This window comes from Crocuta crocuta, unplaced genomic scaffold, assembly GCF_008692635.1.
Source record: "Crocuta crocuta isolate KB4526 unplaced genomic scaffold, BGI_CrCroc_1.0 scaffold130, whole genome shotgun sequence".
NCBI lineage: Eukaryota > Metazoa > Chordata > Mammalia > Carnivora > Hyaenidae > Crocuta > Crocuta crocuta.
In genome coordinates, this window is record NW_027527920.1 from 17882034 (window position 1) to 17906143 (window position 24110).

At 37.9% G+C, this 24110-nt stretch overlaps 1 protein-coding gene across 1 annotated transcript; it reads left to right on the forward strand.

The window, feature by feature from the left end:
* The first annotated feature begins 2381 nt into the window (after positions 1-2381).
* Positions 2382-17761, forward strand: RSL24D1 (ribosomal L24 domain containing 1). The gene is made up of 6 exons (XM_077748353.1): positions 2382-2533; positions 7970-8083; positions 9796-9868; positions 13960-14023; positions 15937-16022; positions 17457-17761. Exons 1-6 carry the CDS (start codon positions 2453-2455, stop codon positions 17528-17530), a joined length of 492 nt encoding a protein of 163 aa, XP_077604479.1. The 5' UTR covers positions 2382-2452; the 3' UTR covers positions 17531-17761.
* The last annotated feature ends 6349 nt before the right edge of the window (positions 17762-24110 follow it).

The following is a 24110-nucleotide window of genomic DNA, read 5'->3' on the forward strand; positions in this document are numbered from 1 at the left end:
CCTTTCAGAGATCATTCAGTGTTGTCTATGAAATATTAATAGTGTACAAATCACATCTTCTGACCCAGCAGTTCTATGTAGATGAACTCTTCTTTTGGAGAAAAAAAAAGTCTATCAGTAAGTGACAGATTGGCAGACATGAGCTGGAGGCAAGAAGAGTCCATATTAGAAGCTAGGGCACAACATCCTGACCTTGTGGCTTCCAAGACTTTGGGGCTACCAGACCAAGAGCTACAGGTGCAGAATGTGGCTATCCTCTTCCACCTCTGCCCCCAGGGTAACCCCTAGTTTGTTTATAATGCACTGGCAGGGTGGTTTTAGCCTCCCCCCTCCCCCCTCCCTGGCAGAAGGTGGGTGGGGAGGAAAGGCTGCAATGAATGTTTTGGTACAAACCTTGTAGGGTCAGAAACTCCCCCTCCCAACCTGGGGGAGGAATCCCCCAAATAATTGGAAGCTCCCTCTATGACCCAAGACTCTGCTTGTATAAAAAGAAAGGACCCCTCTAGCCTCAGTGCAGTTACCGCCTCTGGGCCACCCTGCTCTCCCACCTTAATAAAACTGCTCTCCACTCGCTACTTTCCTTCAGGCCATCTTTATTGGAGTGCAGATCCTCAGGTAAATATTTCCCAAGGGGAATCCAAGAACCTAGACCTCCTTTCACACAATGCTGACTCTCCCACCAGTAATATAAAGATACTTGTTATGTCAAAAGATAGGAAACAAACGTCCATCAATAAGCCACCAATTAAAATGATATCTTCATATAATTGTGTATATACAAAATGGTGAAAAAGAATGTTAAATATTAATTGATAATAGAATATATATTTGTGTGCCAGGAACTGTTCCAGGTATTTGTTGATGAGGGAGCCTAGGGCAAGCTGAAGGCAAAATACAGGCTAACAGTACTCCCCTGTCCCCTAGTGGAATAATGTGATATTCCTCAAACACTCCTGGCTACCCAATAACAAAGGCTTAACTACTTGACATGGTAATGTGGGAAACTAATGCAAATGAAAAAGTAAATTCCCTTACTGCCTACAACCCATTGACAAATCCTTGAACCAGGCAGAGCAACCTCCCTCTAAATTCAGCTGCCTTGATGATACTTTGCTAGGGGCAAAAGAGAATCTTAGCTTAACATTATCCCAACCTTGAGGATCCTGTAAGTCTACCTTAACATATAAAAATTCCTTTAGAAACTTCCTTTAACTCAACTCTCCAAGATACATGCTGGCAGTCATACTCCAGGCTTATGGCCCTCTGATATACATCTGAAGGGTCCCATGACTGAGGTTTTACTAAACAGTAATAAACGGCATTTCCCTGGCAACAGCTAATCTCTCAAGGTCCCGGAAATCTTGTTTCCAAAATACCTCAGAGACTTACGCTATCCCTAACTCCCTCCCAACCTGAGAGTATATAATCAGTTACCCATCACCCCAGTACAGCTCTTCCTGCCCAAGGATCTTGTCCCCGTACTTTAATAAAATCACCATTTTGCACCAAAGATGTCTTCAAGAATTCTTTCTTGGCTGTAGCCTCCAGACCACCCCACCATCACCCCCAAACTTCATCATCGTGGCTGTAGCTGTAAACAAAATGACAAAAATCCCTGTCCTTTTATTCCAGTAATGGGAGACCGGTAACAACCAGGTCCAGAAAAGGGTGAATAGGATACTCACTGGTGTTAAAAAGAAGAGACAAGCACACACAGAAATAAACATGTTTATCTATGCACATAAATAAGGTTCCTTGAAAAGGAACCAATTGCCAGTGTGGCGAATGGAAGTCTGAGGAGGGAACCCTAGTTTCTTATGAAAATGTTTTTTAATTAAAAGGTGTGGGAAGGAGAAAAGATTTAAATCACTCCAGGTCTCCCCAAAATTGTTGGTAACATTCGCTGAGCTTCAGAGCTTCAGAGACTCGACTGCTTCGGTCGTAGGCTTTGGGCGGCAGGCTTTCCTTGCTGCCACAGCGCAGGCACTCTGGGGACATAAGCCAGTGGCGGATCTGGGGCAGGCGGTGCCCCAGTGCTCTCTAAGGAGTTTCTGGAGACATCCCAGTGTGTGGAGAGTCGGCCAGGGATAGAGCACAAATCATTTAAGATATGAGTAAATGCTGACGTTAATAGGGTATAATAGAGAAGAAACCGAGGCGCTGTGAGAACAGGTTCTTAAGGCGGCGCCCCCGCACGTTCTACTTCCCCGCAGAGAAGGTGGCCAAGCCGACTTTTCAGCTCTGCGCCTGCGCCAAATGGCAGCGCTTTTGCTCACGCTGCCGCTGAGAGGCGCTGTCACATTCGGAGCGCTTTCCAGGGCCCACAGGACCGGCGCACGCACACTATTTCCGGGTCAGGTACTCAAGTGACGAGAATCACTTCCTGTGATGGGGCTGCGTCACTTCCACTCGAGATCGGCGTTTGGTCTGTGAGAACTCACGCGGTTTCAACATGCGTATTGAGAAGTGTTATTTCTGTTCGGGGCCCATTTACCCCGGCCACGGCATGATGTTTGTCCGCAACGATTGCAAGGTGAGGCGGCCCAGGCCGGCGCGCGTTCTGCGACGCTCCCGCGACGTGAGGAACGCCGCTTCCGCGCGCGGCTCCTTTGCGCCTGGGGCGTTTAGCTCGGGTTTTCCGCGCTGCCCTCACAAGGGGATGATTTTGTGAGAGCTCCGGCCTCGGCCTCCCGACCGGGAAGTTTGTCTCTCCTGGTTTCCCGAACCGAGCTGGACACCAGGCCACCTCACTCGGTGAGGTCCCCGAGTTACTTTAGCCAGCGCCGGAAGTAGTTTGGGGGGTGTGTTTGGGCTGTTTGGCCACTTTTGTTCGTGGGTGAAGTTCTTGAATTAAGTAAACTTGGTTGAATTCATGCCTGGTCAGGTATCATTGCTAGGGTCTATGTCCGTAGAGATGAATAAGGCCTGAGAGTGTCCGTAACAAGCAGAGATTGATAGAAATGTTGCATATGGTAGTAGTTATGTGTTAAGAAGTTGCTGGCAGTGATTTGGTGAGGGTCGTATATGAAAAGGCTCAGAAAGGAGATGTCATTTATCCTGATTCTTGGATGTTGCGTGCAAAAGTGAGAATTGTAGGTGGAAATAGAATGAACAGTTGAAGAAAGGCACAACGAAGCAATCTCCAGGGATGTGAGTGACTTGTAGATGGTGATCCAGACTTGAAGTAAGGCTACAAATACGTGTATAAGTCTGTATATAAAAAGATTCGTCTCTAAACATAAAATACATAGTTAAGGGCCTGGTTGTGAAAGACTTTGTGAATGATACATGAATTTGCTTTCATATATCAGAATGAATCTCGTTCCTCTGTTTAACACATTTTTTTCTCAGAATTTGGATCTAGGACTTGACTTTTTTATTTTTTTTTTTTAATGCTTATTTATTTTTTAGAGAGAGAGACACATAGTAGGAGCAGGAGAGGAGCAGAGAGGGAGGAAGACACAGAATCTGAAGTAGGCTCCAGGCTCTGAGCTGTCAGCACAGAGCCCAGCGCGGGGCTTGAACTCACAAACCTAGCAATCATAACCTGAGCGGAAGTCAGAAGCTCACCCAGCTGAGCCACCCAGGCACCCCTAGGACTTTACATTTTAACAGGTGATGTTGTTAGTCTAAGGATTACAGTTCCTGCCTCATCACCTTGTATCTCTTACAGATGGGAGATATTGACATCATTAATTTGTAGCAAGGGGTTCTTGCAGAAAGTGTGGGACCTAAGCTAGGTTTGGGAACTTGAAAGATAATATACAAGATTTTGAACCTGCTCTCAGGAACATGATAAAAAAATTTATAGAAACAAACCTAATGATTGTTAAGTTGACATTTAATTCACAGTGGGCAATATGGCTTTGTAGATGATCTGGTCTTCATAATTTTATGATTTTTGTCCAGCAGGGCTTATCAGGTGGGTATAGGAATTAGAACAACGAACCATGGGAGCTATGTAGAGTTGAGTGTTGATCTGGCAGACACAGTGGAAGTTCATATTGATGACGAAGTCTATATTGCTAGCAAGGACGGTATTGAATTGGCTAGGATCCAGCTTACTCTAGGGAAGACCAGTGGATCCAGAACAGAGTTGGCTGGGGATATAAGATGCAGAAGCCCTGAAGCACTAAGAAAGATAGGAATCTCGTTTTTCTGTGATAATGATGTGCAAGTCTGTATCTTCTTTGCTCTAGTCTGAATTTTCCACTGGATAGGGAAAACCTGTTTGTTGCAAACAGTGAACTTACTGAGAGTGCCTAATTCAAATCTTTGTTTGCTTTCTCATTTAATACCACTGTCTTATGCCTAGACAGTTTTGCTAGAAATGTGAGAGTCATCTTTGAACCTTTCACCTTTTTTTTATCTAGTTATCAAGTCTTATTTATCTGTGTCTACAAAGGTTAGTGGTCTTTGTTTTCTTTCTGCCCTCCCACTCTGGTTTCACAATATGCATCTGTTACTTTTATAGCCTTTTAACAGTCTTTCTGCCTTTTTTTTCTTCTTAACTTTTGGGACTGTTTTTCTTTCCTTATTCTTTTTAATGTTCATTTATTTTAAAAATTTTTTTAAACGTTTTATTTATTTTTGAGGGGGAGAGAGAGAGAGACAGCGTGAGCAGGAGAGGGACAGAAAGAGGGAGACACAGAATCCGAAGACCGGCTCCAAGCTCTGAACTGTCAGCACAGAGCCCGACGCGGGGCCCAAGCTGTGAGATCGTGACCTGAGCCAAAGCCAGATGCTTAACCGACTGAGCCACCCAGGTGCCCCTAATGTTCATTTATTTTTGAGAGACAGAAAGAAGGAGAGGTGTGAGCAGGTAAGGGCAGAGAGAGAGGGAGACACAGAATCCAGAGCAGGCTCCAAGGTCTGAGATAATCCAGCTCAGAGCCTGACACGGGGCTCAAACCCAGGACCAGTGAGATCATGATCTGAGCCGAAGTCAGAGGCCCAACTGACTGAGCCACCCATACACCCTTAACACTGTTTTTCATAGAGACCTCCCTCTTAGGCTTCTTAGGTAATTTCTTAAGGGTACAACTAATGTTAATATTCCACATGTTTGTATACTTTTCAAACATAAAAAATATATGCACCCTTAATGAGTGCTTAGTAAGTATTCAGTCAGTGGAATTTTATAAATATTTTTTTAATGTTTTTTTTGAGAGAGAGAGTAACAGAGTGAGAGCGGGGTAGGGGCAGAGAGTGAGGGAGACACAGAATCTGAAGTGGACTCCAGGCTCTGAGTTGTCAGCAGAGCCTGATGAGGGACTTGAACCCACGAACTGTGAGATCATGACCTGAGGCAAAGTTGGATGCTTAACCGTCTGAGCCACCCAGGTGCCTCCAGTCAGTGGAATTTAAGAAAGAGTTGAAGAACTTTGAAGCTGAGGTATTAGATTATTTGTTTGCATGTTGAAGACTGAGGATAATAGAGGACTAGCTTAAAAGGGAAACTTGAGCCTATGAATCTTTGCCTAACAATCCATCCACTACCAACACCACCATAGATATAACCACCTTCTTTTTTATATTTCTATATTATTTCTATATGAATATATATACATATACATATATATACATATATGATCATTGTATATAGTTTTATCCCACTGTTTATGCTCTATCTCATTCTCTTCATTGTTACCTGAGACTTTATTTCAATGCTAGCCTAATCTTCCTAAGGTTTTAATTATTCTTGTATCCATAGCACCTGGTAATATCAGACACATAGTAGATCCTATTTGTTGATTAAATTCCCTTCATAGCTCCATTGATTGCAGTCTCTTCAGGTACTTTATTGTGCTTTTCAGTTAACATCTATTAGATACAGAGTTCAAATAGACTTCTCTATAACTTTCCATTGGGTCTTTTTGGAATTGAGGAGATCCAGGACAAGTTAAAGCCTCTCGTTAGATGTATCTCAGAAATGGGACTTGTCTAGGAATTATCTAGTATATATTAAATGTAGGAACCTTGACTTTAAAAGATAATAGTCCTTTGAACTGAAAATACAAAATTTACTGATTCATGGTGGGAGACCCATTCGTATTCTTAGATTTCTACTTGCTTTGAAAGTAATTCAACAATATAGGCATGTTTTGACCCATGTCTCTTAGGAGAGGGCTCTCCAGAAGGTACTGACCTAGATCAGATGAAACTTGTATTGGCTTTTATTGGGTGGTGGGGTGAGAGGGAGGGTCAGGGGAGCACAGAGTAGGGACAGAGAGGGAGGGAGAGAGAGAGAGAGAGAGAGAGAGAGAGAGAATCCCAAGCAGCCTCCATGCTCAGCCCCAGTGTGGGGCTCTATGCCCTGACCCTGGGATCCTGACCTGAGCCAAAATCAAGAGTCAAACGCCCAACTGGCTGAGCCACCCAGGCAACCCTAGTATTGACTATTTCTAAGAAAATTGTGTTCTCAATGTTTATAGGGACCTGCTTGAATTTCCCCATAGAACAAAGTGTACATAACATGAAAAATATTTTGGCTTGTGATATACACTTCTGTGATGTATATACACAATTTGAAATGTGTATACTTCATTTTGACCTTTTTTTCATGGGTCACATCTTCTAGGTGTGATGATTCACCTTAATTTTCTTTGCCAAGATCCATATACTCTGAAATAGAACATTTTCTCTTCAGATTTCCTTTTTTTTTTTTTTAATGTTTTATTTCTGAGAGAGAAAGAGGCAGTGTGAGCAGGGGAGGGTCAGAGAGAGAGGGGGACACAGAATCCGAAGCAGGCTCCAGGCTCTGAGCTGTCAGCACAGAGCCCAACGCAGGGCTCGAACCCACGAACTGCGAGATCCTGACCTGAGCTGAAGTCCGACGCTTAACCGACTGAGCCACTCAGGTGCCCTCTTCAGATTTCCTATACACATACAAATTGCAATGTGTTCTAAGACATTACAAAGTAACAAAATATGCATTTTAGACTTAAAATGAGTACCAGTTAGCCATTTCAGGGGCACTTTGAAGCATCATTAAGTTTTAAGTTAGTACTCTTAAAGGATAATGTCTTCTGGGATGAAGGTGAAGAATTAAAAGTATTGAAGAATTTTCCTACTGTGAATACATACATACTTTAGAAAACAAATCTGTAGACAGTGTTAGTTGCTTTTTTGAAATTATTTTCTTTTAACAAAAAGGATGCAAAGAATAAAAGGGCTTCACAGTTGTTTGAAACTTTCACTCCCAGTGAGGTATATAGAAAGTGATCTTTGAGAATTATTAAGTGGGGAGGGATTTAAATAAGTGACTTTTCCTTGAAACTATTGTTTTTTTTTTAATTTTTTAAAAATGTTTTATCTATTTCTAGGGGAGAGAGAGAGAGACACAGCATGAGCAGGGGAGAGTCAGAGAGAGAGGGAGTGACAGACTCTGAAACAGGCTTCAGGCTCTGAGCTGGCAGTGAGCACAGAGCCCGNGGTTTTTTTTTTAATTTTTTAAAAATGTTTTATCTATTTCTAGGAGAGAGAGCGAGCGAGACAGCATGAGCAGGGGAGAGTCAGAGAGAGAGGGAGTGACAGACTCTGAAACAGGCTCCAGGCTCTGAGCTGGCAGTGAGCACAGAGCCCGACGCGAGATCATGACCTAAGCGAAAGTCGGACGCTTAACCGACTAAGCCACCCAGGCGCCCCTGAAACTATTGTTTTTATTCAAGATGATTGTAAGGTTTTACTAATAATCTATAAAAATGACTGGAAGTTTTTTAACCATAATTTTGGGGCCCTCAGCCATTATTTGTGATATTTGATAGATTTTAGTCAAAAAATAGTTCAATTTATATTAAATCTTTTATGTCTTACATAATTCTAAATGGTGTTGTAAGTAGAAGAAATTGTGAGTGACAGCCATTGTCATTTCTCAGACTTTGCAGTAGATTTTGTCTAGGCAGGTGTAACATCCTGTGATAGAAAATTTTTTAATGTTGACTTACCACTATTTTAACTTGTCTTACAGGTGTTCAGATTCTGTAAATCCAAGTGTCATAAAAACTTTAAAAAGAAGCGCAATCCTCGCAAGGTTAGGTGGACTAAAGCATTCCGTAAAGCAGCTGGTAAAGAGCTTACAGTGGTGAGTATAGTTAGCTATCAATAGAATTTTTACGGTTTTCAAAGTTTTAACTTTTGTAAGAGATGGTATATAATTTAATTATAACAAGGTTTCCTGTGATAAGATTGGTAAGTGATTTATTTGGGTTTGGCTCTAATTAATAATCTCATTTCCACATGATCTTAAAAACCATAAATCTGTAGAATTCTGAAACGGAAAAAAATTCCTAATTCAGTTTTTGAACATGATTTTCCTTATTCTCAGAAAGCCATTTTTTATATCCTGCAGACAAAAGGGAAAATCATTTAAATTGATTGAAGTTGAAAATTACTACTCAAGGATTTTGAGACGAAGCCAAGCGATTAATTAAAGAACTCATGAATAGCATTGAGGGTTCTGATCAGATTTGTAGTAGACTCATTTGGATGAGTAGTTTCTGGGTTTCCTTACAGGATTTCGAGAACAGAGAAATTAGTTAATAGTGTTGGTAGAAGGAGGAATAGTGGGTAGTCGGGTGAGAGAACTTCACACGAGTCACCTGTCATCAGGTTGTTGGTACTGAGTTGGTATAAGGGCTTGGTGAAGCTAGTTCACATTTGACCCCTCTAAAAGGAGGTGAAAGCTGCTGCACAAGCTAGCTTTGAGGGAGGAAGATCTTTAAACTGTTCCTTGCCTCCTTGACTTCATCTTTCCCACCTCTCCTTAAGGGCAGTATCTAAGCAGTTGCTATAAAGCTTCTTCCTGGCTTCCTTAATACCATTCATTTTCCACAAATGGGAAGAATATATTTTGACAAGATGCAAAGCCAAATCACAATTATTGTCACAAAAATAATTTCCAGTATGAATGAGAATAAACAACACTTCAAATTCAAGTGACAACTGCATGAGTGAAGAAAGGATGCCAGTCACTGTCATTTGCTGGTGACCAGTTACCTTGTCATTGCTGAGGTTATTGTGACTGAATAGGCCACATGTATATAAATGAAATAGATAAATACAGAGTTAATGCTGTTCTATGTGGCTATCTCACATAAATTTGAAGACTAAGAAACATACCTATAGTTTTTCTAAGAGATTATAGCTTTTCTAAAATTGTTTCGCATGTTTTAAAGGTAAATGGTATTGTTAACTGTCAAAATACCAACTACACTTCAAGGGCACTTGAAGAATTTCTGGGAGAGAATTGTGTCATGCAGAGTAGCACCACATTTATTTGAAGATGTGTAGTTTTATAGGTTTATGCCATAACAAAGTTATGTAAGTATTGAGATATATGAACATACATGATCGGTATTTAGGTTGAACCATGAAATTCTCAATGTTTGACTCATTTTGGTCTTTGAAAAGTAGTAATTCATATGGTTCAGCCTCATAGAAAGTTTTCTGCCTGTGAGTCTCATTTAGGAACTGCAAATTAGGGAGGCTTCTTTACTTTTTTTGTAATCTCCATGATTGTTATATAACCGTCTGAAGGGTGGGGCTGATACCATCCACCTGATGTCCTCTTAAAAATCACTTATATACAGATTTTTCAGTAGGGCTGTCTTGTACATCTGGTGGTGTAAAGGAGAAAAAGTATGAAAACTTGGGTTTGCTGGGGTCACCCTGGGGAAATCTTAATATGTGTCTATGGTTTTAAACACTTGGAAATCTTATGAAAAGGAGAATAAAGTTTTAAGTAATGCTTCCTTTGTATCACTTTTAAAACCATTATTTTTCCCTCTCTTACAGGATAATTCATTTGAATTTGAAAAACGTAGAAATGAACCTGTTAAATACCAGCGAGAGTTATGGAATAAAACTAGTAAGTGACAAAAGAATACCAGGAATTTTCGAAACTGGTTTGGGATATTACCTTGAATTTAATGTTTTATGTTGTTTAAATATTTTCTTTTCATTGATTAGCTTTTATTCTTTATCTTTCTTTTACTGGTTTTGTTGTATTTGCATCTTTTATTATAAGCTGTCCCAAATCCTTTTCAGAATTGGCTGATATATCCATTATAAAAGTAATGTCATTATTAGATATATTATTTGAAGTACCTACACAGAGGTATGAAAATGTCTAAAAATCTGAAAAACATAAGAGGTGGAGAATACATTTTTGGGGTGAGTGTGGCATAGTTAAAGTATATACAAAATTTAACACACTTTTTTTTTTTTATTCATTTATTTTGAGAGTGTGCATGCATGTGTGCACTCGAGTGTGGAAAGGGCAAAGAAGAGAGGGACAGAGAATCCCAAGCTGGCTCTGCACTGTCAGTACAGAGCCCGATGTGGGCTTGAACTCATGAACTATGAGATCATGAGCTGAGCTGAACTCAAGGGTCAGATGCTTAGCTGACTGAGTCACCCAGGTGCCCCAACCAAATATGCTTTATAAGTTTAGATAATTTAGTTTAGGGATAAAAACATTATATATATTTGGTATACCTTATAAAATGTAATGTTTCTGTAAAATTAAAAAGTGTAGCACTTAAGGTGATAATTGCATTTCCTAACAATTTCTAAGTGCATGACTTAGGTATAAGTGGAGCTATATCTTCTTGGACTGTGTGTAGAAATTAGACTCCAGTTTTGGAATTGCTTTCCACATAACCTTGGCATTTTGTTTTTTTAAAATAAGGTCTTTCCCTTCTGTTTTGTAATTAGAGGAAGAGTTAATTTCTGAAAAGCAGTTGAATATACTGGTTTAAACTGAAGGATTTCTAAAGAATTTAAAGGGATTTTTTTTTAAATTGAGGTATAATTGACATGTAACGTGTATAGTGCAATGATTTGATATTTATATATATTGTGAAATGACCGGAGTCTATAGGTAGTATCCATTCCTTGGTGGAGATTTAGTTTGATATTGAAACAGGTAACTATCTTAGTCATCTGTGGATATTCAGTTACTATGACCCTCTGTGCTGGTTTCATGTTACTAACATCGCTCCTGAGAAATATGTTGTGTTAAGACTTCATATATTTTAACAATAAGTACTTAGTCTTGCATACAGAGATGAAGAAGGTACATAGAGTCCCTGCCCTTCAGATGCATTTCACGGAGTACTCCTATTTATTGTTCCTGTTACACAGTAACTGGTTCATATGTTACCAGTCATTGCCCCACTCATTTATATGTACCTAAATTTTGTAAGCAGCAGTGTTCTATTGAGGGTTTTTTTCCTTCATAGATTTTATTATCCTTTTTTTTTTTTTGAGATTCTAAAAGCAAACATTTTGTAGTAAATCTTCTCTGTAGACTTTGAAACTTAAAACTATTTCCTACTACACAATAAAAATTGTTAGTTTTCCTGAAAAATACATTCTTCTAAAAGATTTGTTGATACCTCACACCCTCTATTTCAGTATCAGGTTTATAAGCTAATCTGTTGGCAGTAGTTTTATATTCATTGCTTATATTTTTGAATTGTGTAAAGGTGTGGACTGAGTAACATTTCTTAAGATTCCAGTATCCACAGAAACAGCAGGAGAAATTCAAAGACAAGAATACTAGAAAGAAAAGTTTGTATTTTATTCTTCCTGTCTCTGTATTGTGAATCAGTTTTTATTGTCAGGTGTTTTCTGGGGCTCCTGGTTGGTTCAGTTAAGTGTCCAACTTTGGCTCAGTTCATGATCTCACGTTTTGTGAGTTTGAACCCCGCGTTGGGTCTGTGGTGACAGCTCAGAGCCTGTTTCAGATTCTGGGTCTCCCTCTCTCTACCCTTACCCCGCTCATACTGTCTCTTGCTCTCAAAAAAATGAACCTTAAAAAAAATTTTTTTTAAATGTCAGGTGTTTCTTACATTAAATTTTTTTAACTCTTCTGGAATATTTGGAAATGTAGTGCCTTACTATTTGGATTTATCTGCCACATTTTTTAAAAAGTTTACTTGGGGGAGAGAGAGAGCAAGCACTTCTGTGGAGGAGAAGCAGAATCCCAAGCAGGCTGTCAGCACAGAGCCTGAAACAGGGCTTGATCTCACAGACTCTGAGATCAGGACCTGAGCTGAAATAGAGTTGGATGCTTAGCTGATTGAGCCATCCCGGTGCCCCTACCCACCACTTCTGTTTATTTCCCCTCTGACTAATTTTAAGGTACAGAAATACTTTTGAGTACTTGGCCTTATTTTTATTGAAAACTAAAGAAAAAGTTACATCTTCAGCATACGTAGATTTAAAGTTGACTTTGTCTTAGATTATTTATACAGATATCATGAGGCCTTTGGGGATCTTGTTAAAATGCAGATTGTGGTGCATTTCTGCCATGCTCTCAGGTGGTATCAATGTTGGCTGATCCCCAGATTACACTTAAATGTTTTTATTTGGACATAATTTTAGACTGAACAAAAAAGTTGCAGAATTCTGATACCCTTCATCTTTAATTCTTCACATGTTAATTATTAAGTTTAACATTCTCCTTTTTTTGCTTTTATAGTTTTTTGAAGTTTTTAAGTTGAATCCGAAATGCTTTTATTCCTAAGTAGTTTAGTATGAAGAATATTTCCTGAAAAATAGAACATTCTTGTATATAACCATAACAGTTTTTAAAATTAAGAAATTAACATTAATACAGTATCATTTAATCTCAGACTTGTGGAAGAACAGTACATGTCATGCCTGAGTTTATATACTGTATGATATTGACAGGTTTTTAAGAATTTTTTTTATTTTTGAGAGACTGAGAATGAGTGGGGAAGGGGCAAAAAGAGAAGAGGACAGAGAATCCAAAGTGGGCTCCAAGCTCTGAGCTGTCAGCACAGAGCCCTATGTGGGTCTTGAACCCACGAACCGTGAGATCAGGACCTGAGCCAATGTTGGATGCTTAACCAACTGAGCCACCTAGGTGCCCTGATATTGATGGTTTTGAAGAGTACGAATCAAGTGTTTGTTATAAAATGCTGCAATTGACTTTTGTTTGATACTGCCTCAAAGTTAGATTTGGGTAATGGACGTTTCGCTGGAATACCATAGGTGGGATGCTGAGTTCTTATCGTTGTGTCCTATTAGGAGGTACTTTGCTTGTCTATTGGTCTTATTACTGGCTCTGTTAACTTTGATCATTGTTTAAGTTGACATCTGACAGATTTCTTCACTGTAAAGTTAGTATTTTATCCTTTATAATTAAAGTATATTGTCAAAAATTTAAGATTATGTGAATATCCTGCTATTCTTCACATCCACAAAATATAAGAAGTTAGACTGGGAGTATATCCGCTCAGTCTGGCAGCCGCTATCCACTGGGGCTACTGAGCAGTTAAAATGTGGCTTGTCTGAATAGAGATTTGCTGTAAATGTAAAATACATCGTTTTTGAAGACTTCATATAAAAATAAGTATATTCCTCAGTAATTTTTGTATTATGTTAAAATGACAGTAGTTTGGATATGTTGGGTGAAACAAAATTTATTAGATTTTTGACTTTTTAATGTGGCTGCCAGAAAATTTAAAACTACGTGTGTAGTTTGTCTTAGTACTGATGTAGATTGTAGAGCATAGTTGGATTCAGCTTTTCTATGCATTTTCTAAAACAATTGGATTTTAGTGGTTGGGAACATGGCAAATAGATTGGTTCATTCTACCAGTATTCCCCATGTGCAGACCATACCCCAGGAATTTAGAGAAAAAGTAGTATTTATGCCCAGAAGGGTGCTTTTTATTAATGGAGAGGACAAGGTAAGAATGAGATTAGTTGCCGTTAATCCAGGTTCTTTGTAAACTTTGAGCATTGCTATAGAAGGAAAGTTTAGTAGCAATAAAGGCTTTTGTAAAATAAAAATTAGAGATATATTTGTGAAAGATAAAGAGTTAACAGTGATGTCAGTTAAGAGTACCTACCTTCTTCAGAAGTGATTGTTAAAGTTTTTGCTTGAATGTGCAGAAATTTGTAACTCTTAAAATTTTTTTGTAGTTGATGCAATGAAGAGAGTTGAAGAGATCAAACAGAAACGCCAAGCTAAATTTATAATGAACAGGTATGAATATATGTATAAAGTAACTCTTGGAAAATTAGTGCTAGTAGAAATACAGAAATTTTTTTCTACTTTTTTTCACATAACTTAAGAAAACTTGCAATAATAGTATAAAGAACTCTTGTATATTCTGTTAGCATTTTGACACATTTACTCTGTTCTTGTCTCTATAGTAAGTTGAAGACATGATACCTTCTTCCTGAGTATATTTCAACGTATATAAAAATAAAAACATGTCTTATGTAATTGTATAGTTACCAGGAAATTAACATTGGATGATACTGTTATATAACCTACAGACCTTATTTAAATTTCACCAGTTCCAACAGTAACAGTAAATCCTAGATCTTGCATTGCATTTAGTGGTCCTGTTTGCTCAAGTGCCTTTTATTTGGACAGTTTCTCATCTTTGTCTTAAGTGACATTGACATTTTTGAAGAACATAGGTCATTTATTTCATAGAATATTCCTCAGTTTGTGTTTATCTTAGGTTTTCCTCCTGATGGGATTCAGGTTAGGTACCTTTGGCCAGAGTAACATAGAAATGATGATACATAAGAAGGACACACATAGCAGGAGCCACGTGTTGTTTCAAGTGACTGATCACTTGGTTAAGGGGTTGTCTGCCAGTTTTTTCTACTCCATTGAAAAATTCTTTTTTTCCTTTTGAATCAGTACATATCTTAGGGGAGATACATTAATGCTCTGCAAAAAGTCCCTTCCTTAAACTGGTACCTGCTCGTGTTAGCATCATTAGAAGTTTGTCTGAATTTGTTACTATTGTGATTGGTGCCAAATGGTGAGGTTTCTGATTCAGTAATTTTTTTCTACTTTTATTAGTTTCCTTTCTCATATAAAAGAGCTTTTCCAGTTTCAAAATGTATTCCTTTATTCATATATTTGTGTGTTCATTGATTCATATGGTATTCAATGGGTTATTATTCTTTGTCATTATTTCGATGTTCTAAGTGCTCCATATTGGCCAATGGGAGTTCCTTCAGGCAGGCTGCCATGTCATTGTGAATTTTCTCATCTTTCTTTGGGTGTTTTCTTGATTTATGGCTAATAAGATGTGGCCTCATCTTGTACTTCCCTGGCGTGGAATTGGCTATTTCTTTAGAATAGGGGCATTTGTGGGAGAGGGGGCGGATTTGTTGTTTTGATTTTTTTGAGAGCGAGCGAGTGAGCACTTGAAAGCGGGAGGGGTAGAGAGAGAAGGAGACCAAGAATCCCAAGCAGTCTCCATGCTATTGGTGCAGAGCTGCATGCCAGGATAGATCCCAGGAACTGGGAGATCATGACCTGAGATGAGATCAAGATTAGGACACTTAACAGACTGAGCCACCTAGAGGTCGCAGGAGCATTTGTTTTTGATCTCATTACTGTTTAAGTTTGTTATAGAAAAACATGTGCCGACAGCTTTCTGGCTTTAAAAAATGTTAAAGTGATACAGAAAGGGAGCCTAAATGTTTGAGAACTAGTCTCTCAGCAGATTTGTCTCACATGAATGTCTTATGTGTTTTGTGTTCTTGTAGTTACTGATTTAAAAAATTAGGTAGCACAGAGACTGTATATTCTGTATGAGGAGAAAAGATCTAGGCACTTAAGCAGTTGAGAGATTTACATTGTATGTGTATAATAGACATTGATGTCTGAGGTTTAATTCTTCTATCACATTTCTTCATTCACTCGGCAAATATATATTAATCCCTACTTAGTTAGGAATAAAGTATGTAGGGATGTAATCAATTAACCAGTTGTTAGTAGAGGATTCTTAAGCTAATTAGGAACTAGAAAGTAATTTTGAGTTCTGATTGCTTGTCTCTGGGTAAAATACTTTATTTTTATAAATTATGCATTAATGTCTTAAGAAATTTTAGTAACTACAGTTTTGGCTTTGATGTGTTGTGTCCTAGATTAAAGAAAAATAAAGAATTACAGAAAGTTCAGGACATCAAAGAAGTCAAGCAAAACATTCATCTTATCCGGGCCCCTCTTGCAGGTAAGTGCTGCATTACACAAAAGTTCTTTTTCAGTAGAGAAATTAAAAATCTAGATTGTTGTGGTCTGTGTAAATGGGTATTAGTCAACTTTTTATGGGTATTTTTTCATGTAACTATCTCATTAATGACAGACTTGGTTTATAAAGATGTAATTTCTTCAGTGTATTTCCTAGTTTTAATTTCTTCCTTCATAAAAATCCTGTATTCCATAAGCTAGTTATGAATATTTGAATAATAATTTCCATAGATTTTTGCCTCATATTTTAATTAAAGAATAATGTTTTTATATTAGTGGTTTTCCAACTTTGGTTGGTATGGGAATTACTTGGGGCACTAAATACAGAGGCCCAGCCCTTTTAAGTCTGAGCTTCTGTTCCTTAGCTTTCTGGTACTGATTTTGATACTAAAGTTTGAGAACTACTGTTTGTATTAAAACTTTCTCTTTGTGTTTATATAACTTGCCTGTAGTCACTCATTTGGACAGTTGTTTGTGTAGTTTCTTTTGTGGTGCTAGAAAACCAGCCTTTTACTCAGGTGGCACCAGATGCTATCTGCTATACAATTTACTTAATGCAGATTACCCAAAGGGAGAGAAATTCTGTGAGACTTAGTTAATTCCTGTGAATGATTCCATGCCTAAACATTAATAAAGGTCAAATTCTGTAATAGTACATTGAATAGATGTATGTAAAAGTTTTTTTGTTAATTTTTTCTGATGCTTATTATTGAGAGGTAGAGCATGAGCTGGGGAGGGTAGAAAGAGGCAGAGACACAGAATCTGAAGCAGGCTCCAAGGCTCTGAGCTGTCACCACAGAGTCTGACGCAGGGCTCGAACTAACATACTGTGAGATCATGACCTGTGCTGAAGGAGGGTTCTTTACCAACTGAGCCACCCAGGCACCCCTATGTAAAAGTATTAAGTAGGTTATTTTTTCTGCCATATTTTATTAAAATAGGCAAAATCTTGGAATATTTGTTCCACATATAGATGATATGAACTACACCCAAAACATTAGTAATGAACTGTTGTTACCTAACTTTTTAGGTAACCCTCTGAGGGTAGGTAAGTACAGTGTTAAAAACAGAGACCTTGGAATCAGAAGGCCAGGGTTCAAATCCTAGCTCTTTGACTTACTAGGCTTACTGAATGATCTGGGACAATTTCATCTGTCTCTGGGTCTCCATTCTTTCATATTTAAAATGCATGTTGTTAGGGGGGTGAAGTAAACAAATGTGTACGGAATGGTTATTTTATGCATGACATATCATAAGACCTGTTTAAGTTTAGTTATTATTCTTTTAGTTACTCTTCTTAAATTTCTTAGAAATGGCTAATGTTATTTTAAAGCATTTAAGATCCTTTATAAAGTGTTGATATGAGTTCTCCAAGGTTACAGTGAATTGATAGTTTTTTTTTATTTTATTTTTGAAGGCCAAGGAAAACAGTTGGAAGAAAAAATGGTGCAGAAATTACAACAGGATGTGGACATGGAAGATATTTCTTAAAGATCTCACTAACAATTTTTATAAGCACGTTTGAAAATCTCCTTAGGAGACTAAGAACTCCAAAATTACCTTTTATATTTTAAATAAGGTCACTCAAATGAAAGGTAATTAAAAATACATGTCTTCTGCATTGCTGTCTGTTAGATTGCGTTTCCATTGTTAAACCTTCACTGATAGTTACATTTATGTAAATCATGCAGATTCTCTTTCTAAATACAGAAGTGAAATATAGGCGTAAAATGGTCCTACCTTTTGGGTAATAGCACTATGCAGTAGTTGTGTAAGAACTAATGATAATTTATTTACATATCACTATCCATAATTTTTTTTGCAGTAAAATATTAATTTACTTTATTAATGTCATAGAAGGGGGCTTACAACAAGGAACTAAAACAATATGTATAATTAGCCTCTAGTAATCTTTTGGTTTCTTAGTTTCTTAGAAGAGTATAATGACCTCACATATTAAAGTCTAATTATGTTGGACTCTTTTCACCTGGTTCAACTGTTTTGATAGGCTGCTTTTGTTGGAGGTGAGAGCTGAATAGCATGTTCCTAAAATGGCAGGACTCTGCATTTCTGCTCTCAGACTGAGAGCCCTGCCTTGACTCAGGAATGTTTTGGAACCTACATTTCCATCCTTGGAACTTGCACCCTACAGGACTGCCCCAAGGTCTTGCTGTGTGAAGGGAGGTCAACTTAGAAAAGCAAATGGGATAAGAATGACTACCTCGTGAGTCAAAGTTTTGCATTCAAAAGGCCACTGGTTAAATTGAGGAAAGAGAGAGCTATCTTCCCTCACCCTCTAAGTACACATGAAGCAGGATCTACCCCCACCTTTTGGCTCAGCTTACCCACAACCATTTTGCCTGGGATCCTTGACGCACCCTACGTTTGGAGACAGTCACATAATTCTGAAACCCAATCTAGAGAGGCCTATTTCAATACCTGTATCATAACCACAAGCACACCACCAGACTCCGGCGCTGAGAGAAGAGGATTTGATTCTAAGACACTGGCTCTGATCAATTCCATGCAGCATGGTTTTTCAAGAAAATGGTAAGTGGTGGACATTGAGACCCAGACAAAATTATTTGGACCTAAGATCATCTAGAGTAAGTATCTACAAATTTTTATTAGTGGAAAGGTAAGAATTATTAATTAATGGGAAGAAAATAACTCCCTCTCACATACTAAAGTAGGAAATACAATTAAAGAAAAATATATACAGAATACTTTTTATTGTTTTTACATTTTTTGCAACTCTAAGGATATTAAGTAATCCCTTTTTATATTGTTTTTTAAGGACAGGACTTAGAATAAATTATAAAGTAATGGCTAAATTTTTACTTTAGAATTAGTGTTAAAGTGATCACTGGACAAAGTGTTCAGGACAAAGACCTGAATTCCAGTGTGATTTTTGCCCTTGTGTTCTTATTTGTTAAATATGGCTCATTAGTAAACATTATTAGTTAAACAGAGAAATGATACATGAAATCAAAGGCATTTGTTAAATTACTTGAAATTTTTTTCCATTCTAGATTTATGTTTGTTTTAATATAAACATGTTTAAGATTACATACTGTCAGCATATTTCCTACCTTGTTAGCGAGCTATTGCCTTGGGACCATCAATTTGGGAAATGAGCTGAAAGGAAGAACTGACATCACGTCTCAAAGTTTAACATCCAAAGAGTTCTCTTAACTGTCAGGAGTTCACAGTATTTTTATCCCAATAAACTGTATGGATATGGATGCAGATGCCACAGTCTCCCCACCCCCAGCTCTCTAAGCATGGTTTTATCACTTAGTTGTCCCTTTAAAATGTGTCTTGAGAAGTGGCATGGTACAATGCTATTGTTTCTGTTTGTCTGATTGAGACCTCTGCTGGGCAGTTAGTATAGCACAAAAGCATGAAATTTTTCAGACCTTTCCTTCACAGAATTTTTATATTCTCCAGTTGTTTAAGGGTAATATAGCTTTAGACGTCCTAGAAAGTAATTTCCTTACAAATTTAACTTACAAAACCTTGTTGGACAGCAGGAAAAAAAAAACTCCTTAAGGGGCACTTGGCTGGCTTAGTCAGTGGAGCATGCTACTCTTGATGTTGGGGTTGTGACTTCCAGCCCTGTGTTGAGGGTACACTTAAAAAAAAAAACATTAAATCTTATTTCTTAAAAATAGAAAACGTTGAAAGATGTTTATGTTATAGAAAGAAATTTCATAAGGCTTGGCCTTTTCCTAACATCCCAAGAAGTACCACTCTCCTTTTTTAGATGGAAGAGTTTTTAGGTAACTTGCCTCTATCACATAGTTAGAAGATGGAGGAGGCAGTGATTTGTATTCATGCAGTTGCCTATGCGTACAAGGGATTTATCGGGAGCATCAGATATGGTGTTCACAAGTTCTGGTAATTGCTATGCGAGCGGACTGTAGAAGTTACTTGAGTGATGCCCAACTTGGTTTTTTCATTGAAAAAATGGAAGTGATAATATGACTAACCTCAGGATTTTTTTTATGAGGATACAGGTAATATATGCAAAATAATCATTTCAAGGCCACTTCCATAGTAGATAATATTGAAATGTTAGCTATTAGGATTGGCTGTGTGACCACACAAAACTTACAGGCAGTTGGCTTTGCCTCTGGAGAAAGGTATTAGGGTTTGGGGATAGCTCTCATTAAATTGAGTACAATGAACTTAGTCTATGGAAACAGGATATGTTAGGTTTAAAATGTTAATTTTAACTTTTAATTTCACCTAGAAAATTCACTTGTTGAGAGCATCTTCTTCCCTACTCTGTTACAAAAATTGGGAGGGAGAGGGAGAAATGTATTTCCTATTTGTCAGCTAGTAGTTTAAACCATGAATTGTCACCCATAATTTCAAGGGCTAATTCATATAAGGGAATTTATACCTGTCCCCCCATGTCCTTTAGTTTACATTTTAAATGAAGATGTGAAAAAGGCATCAGACTTTAATTGCATAGATGTACAGTATACATTCTAATATTGAATGAATACTAGGTGGTAAAAATTAGCATTGTAGCCTGCTAAATTTAAAAGTGTTGAAAAGGGAAAATCAGTATCAACGAGAACCCAGTTTCAAAGTCTGTGGAAAGAATTTTCCAAAATCAATATTCCATTATTAATATATAACAGAATTGGAAATGTAATACAGTTTTTACTGTGCATATCTTCATATTGAGTATCAATTAGCTTTATGTTGATTTGAATAGTTTTTATGTCAGTTGATGAATTTCATTTCAAAGAAGTGACTTTTTAAGAATGTATTCTCAGGGGCGCCTGGGTGGCTTAGTCGGTTAAGCGTCCGACTTTCTCTTGGGTCATGATCTTGTGGTTCGTGGGTTCGAGCCCCGCGTCGGGCTCTGTGCTCACTGCCAGCTCAGAGCCTGGAGCCTGTTTCAGAGTCTGTGACTCTCTCTCTCTGAACCTCCCCTGCTCACGCTGTCTCTCTCTCTCCAAGAAATAAATAAAAAACATTTAAAAAAATTTTAAAAAAAGAATGTATTCTCATGTTTTGTTTTTTTTGTTTTTTTTTAATGTTTTATTTCTAGAAGAGAGAGAGAGAGACACAGCGTGAGCAGGGGAGGGTCAGAGAAAGAGGGAGTGACAGACTCTGAAATAGGCTCCAGGCTCTGAGCTGGCAGTCAGCACNTATTTAACTGAAGCCATCATATAGGGATTAAAGGTGATATTTATGCTGCATAACCTTCCCTAAGGTACCAGTTACTGCATCTCATTCTCTAACCTCATTAATTCTGTGGCTGCCCTTTGATCTTGCCAATAGATTCCTTTTTCAACATTTGTGATAAAAAAAATATTGACTAATACACATCTCCACCCTGTCCAGCAAACTCAGCCCACTTCTATCATAATCTCCAAGGGTCCGGCAATCGTTTCTATTTTATCCCAGGCACATATTAGGTACGGGATGCCTGGAAGATGCTTGATAAGTGTGACTAAGTGGGAAGTAAGTAAGTGTATAGGCACATGCTAGGTTTATTAGAGTTTTTGCTTTTTTTAATAAACAGTAACTTGAAAGATACAAAGAATAAATTACCAGCGGTGAGCTGTATTAAGAAAGGAAGCATTCTGTGACTTCAGCATTAATCAAGTCTGTTGGGAAGACTTGCTGAAGAGCCGTTTGCATACCAGATTTTGCTTAGGTCTACTTGTTTAGTGGTGATGAGTTTCGCTGGAGCATTCACATGTCAAGAAATCCCAGTAAGGACTGAATATAGCTGTTGTGGCAGGGTTCTTTAAAAAGTTGTGCCTATAACTTGCTTTGCTGATGGGAGAACTACTTTAGGAGTTGTAGAGTATAAAAACATAAATAAGGAAAATGAATTGGGAAGAATCTATTAATACCTAAAGAATACTGTTCCAAAGGAATGTTAACCAAAAAATACAAGAGATGGCACTTAAGTATTTTGCGGAACTCAGTTTTCAGAATACAAGGGTTTTTTTTAAAAATATTTTTATTTATTTCTAGGGGAGAGAGAGAGAGAGAGAGACAGTGTGAGCAGGGGAGAGTCAGAGAGAGGGAGATACAGACTCTGAAATAGGCCCCGAGGCTCCGAGCTGGCAGTCAGCACAGAGCCCGATGCGGGGCTCGAACCCACGAACCGCGAGATCATGACCTAAGCGAAAGTCGGACGCTTAACTGACTAAGCCACCCAGGCGCCCCACAGAATACAAGCTTTTAAATATTACAATAAAGTAATAATATGTTTAGTTTGGTGCCAAGCTGTGGACTCTTAGGAACACCAATGAATAGTGTGCCATTCTAGTCAGAGTGTACGTCTAATGAAACTTTCCTCTTCTGATACCAAGGAATGGAGTATAGGGAGGAGTGAGCAAGTATTAAAAACAGTCTACTTGATTAAAAGAATTTGCCATTCAGGAGGATAGTACAACGTACTCCTATATGTTAAACTATAGGTTTACATTAATGTTACATTAAACTATAGGTTATACATTGCATTGTTCACTGAGTTTGTCTTCAGTGGTCTCAGATTCTTCATGCTGCCAAAATACCACAGCTAGTAGCATTTGAGTCTGTAATAATAGTTTTCTCCATTTCTTAGAATATACACAAAAAGAACTACCAGAAAATACATTAGAAGAATAGACAACAGAAATAAAAATTGGATAATGGAAAACATCCCAAAGGAGACAATATGCAGGTCACAACCTCTCAATACCATTGTTCAACATTTGCAAACATGTAGTACTACCTAGTTTCAGAGTTGTGAGAATCTAGTGCCAATTATTACAGACAGGTACATTGTGTATATCTTAGAATATTCACAGCCCTGTAAGTAGATTCTCATTTTGTAGATGAGGAACATGAGGTAAACAGACATTGTATAGTTTGATTTATATAATAACAAGTAGCAGAGCTTAGAATTTTTAGTCTGACTGACTCAGTCACTAGCTGGTATTCTGAAGAGTATCTAGTTTGATGCCTGGCTCATCAGTGGTGCTCAATATGTTTACTCATTGAAGGAAAAATACCTAGCAGTAAGAGGTGTTCTGGAGAATTGGATAGGTTTTTAAGGAGTAGTTTAATTATTTTGTTTGTAGGACTGACCAGTGATCATTTGTCCCAGCTTGAGTATAATTAAGATAGAAAATCTAGTGAAATATTTTTGAAATTTATTGTCTTAAATTAGTACAGGAATGCCTGTAATTACAGTATAATTTATAATTATTGAAGGAAATACTCATCTGGCCCTGAAATGTATGCTAATCTTGCTATCCAAAAAAATTTGAAATTTTACCAACACTATTGATGAGCAATTTCAGTGTTTATCAATTAGGTTTTTAAATGTCTGTGTCTGCTATGTGAGACACTGTTTGCCTCATTTAGCAACAAAATAATTAATGTTATATTTGAGAAATTTGAATCATTTGGGAATTGTATTCATCTAGTTCTAGTTTATAGGACTTTGAAAATTTAGTAAATATTTAGTCTTCTGCCAATTCTTAAAATTCTCCAGAACTGTTGAGGTTACTGCCAACAAGAGTTCTTTGTCCTAGGGGCTGAAAGTTCTGATGCTAATATGCTTCAGGGTTCATTTGAGGTGAGAGGTGGCTTTTGAAGATGCCCAGTGAGCTATCTGAAGTTGTCAAACAACTCAAAGGGACAAGAGTTGTCCCTTTGAATATCTTCTCAAAATGCATAGCATGTCATTCCCACTATTAAGTGGAATCTCAAATAACAATGGGCGCTACGAAGTGATTTTACTTACTTTGGCTAGGTGGGAAATCCCCACTAGAGATTAGGTGTTCAGGAAGGTTTGGGTCAAAACTGTTGAAGGATAGCTACAGTAGCATGCAGAGAGTGAGCCTTAAAGCTCTTGGCACATTGCATTTAAATGGGGGCAGCCATACAGTTAGAGGAATGCTAGAGCCCTGTCCCAGGCCAATTAAATAGAATCTCTGTGCTGATGCATAGGGGCACATGAATCCCAATGTTCATAGCAGCACTTGCAACAATAGCCAATCATGGAAAGCACCTAATGTCCATCAACTGATGAATGGATCAAGAAGAT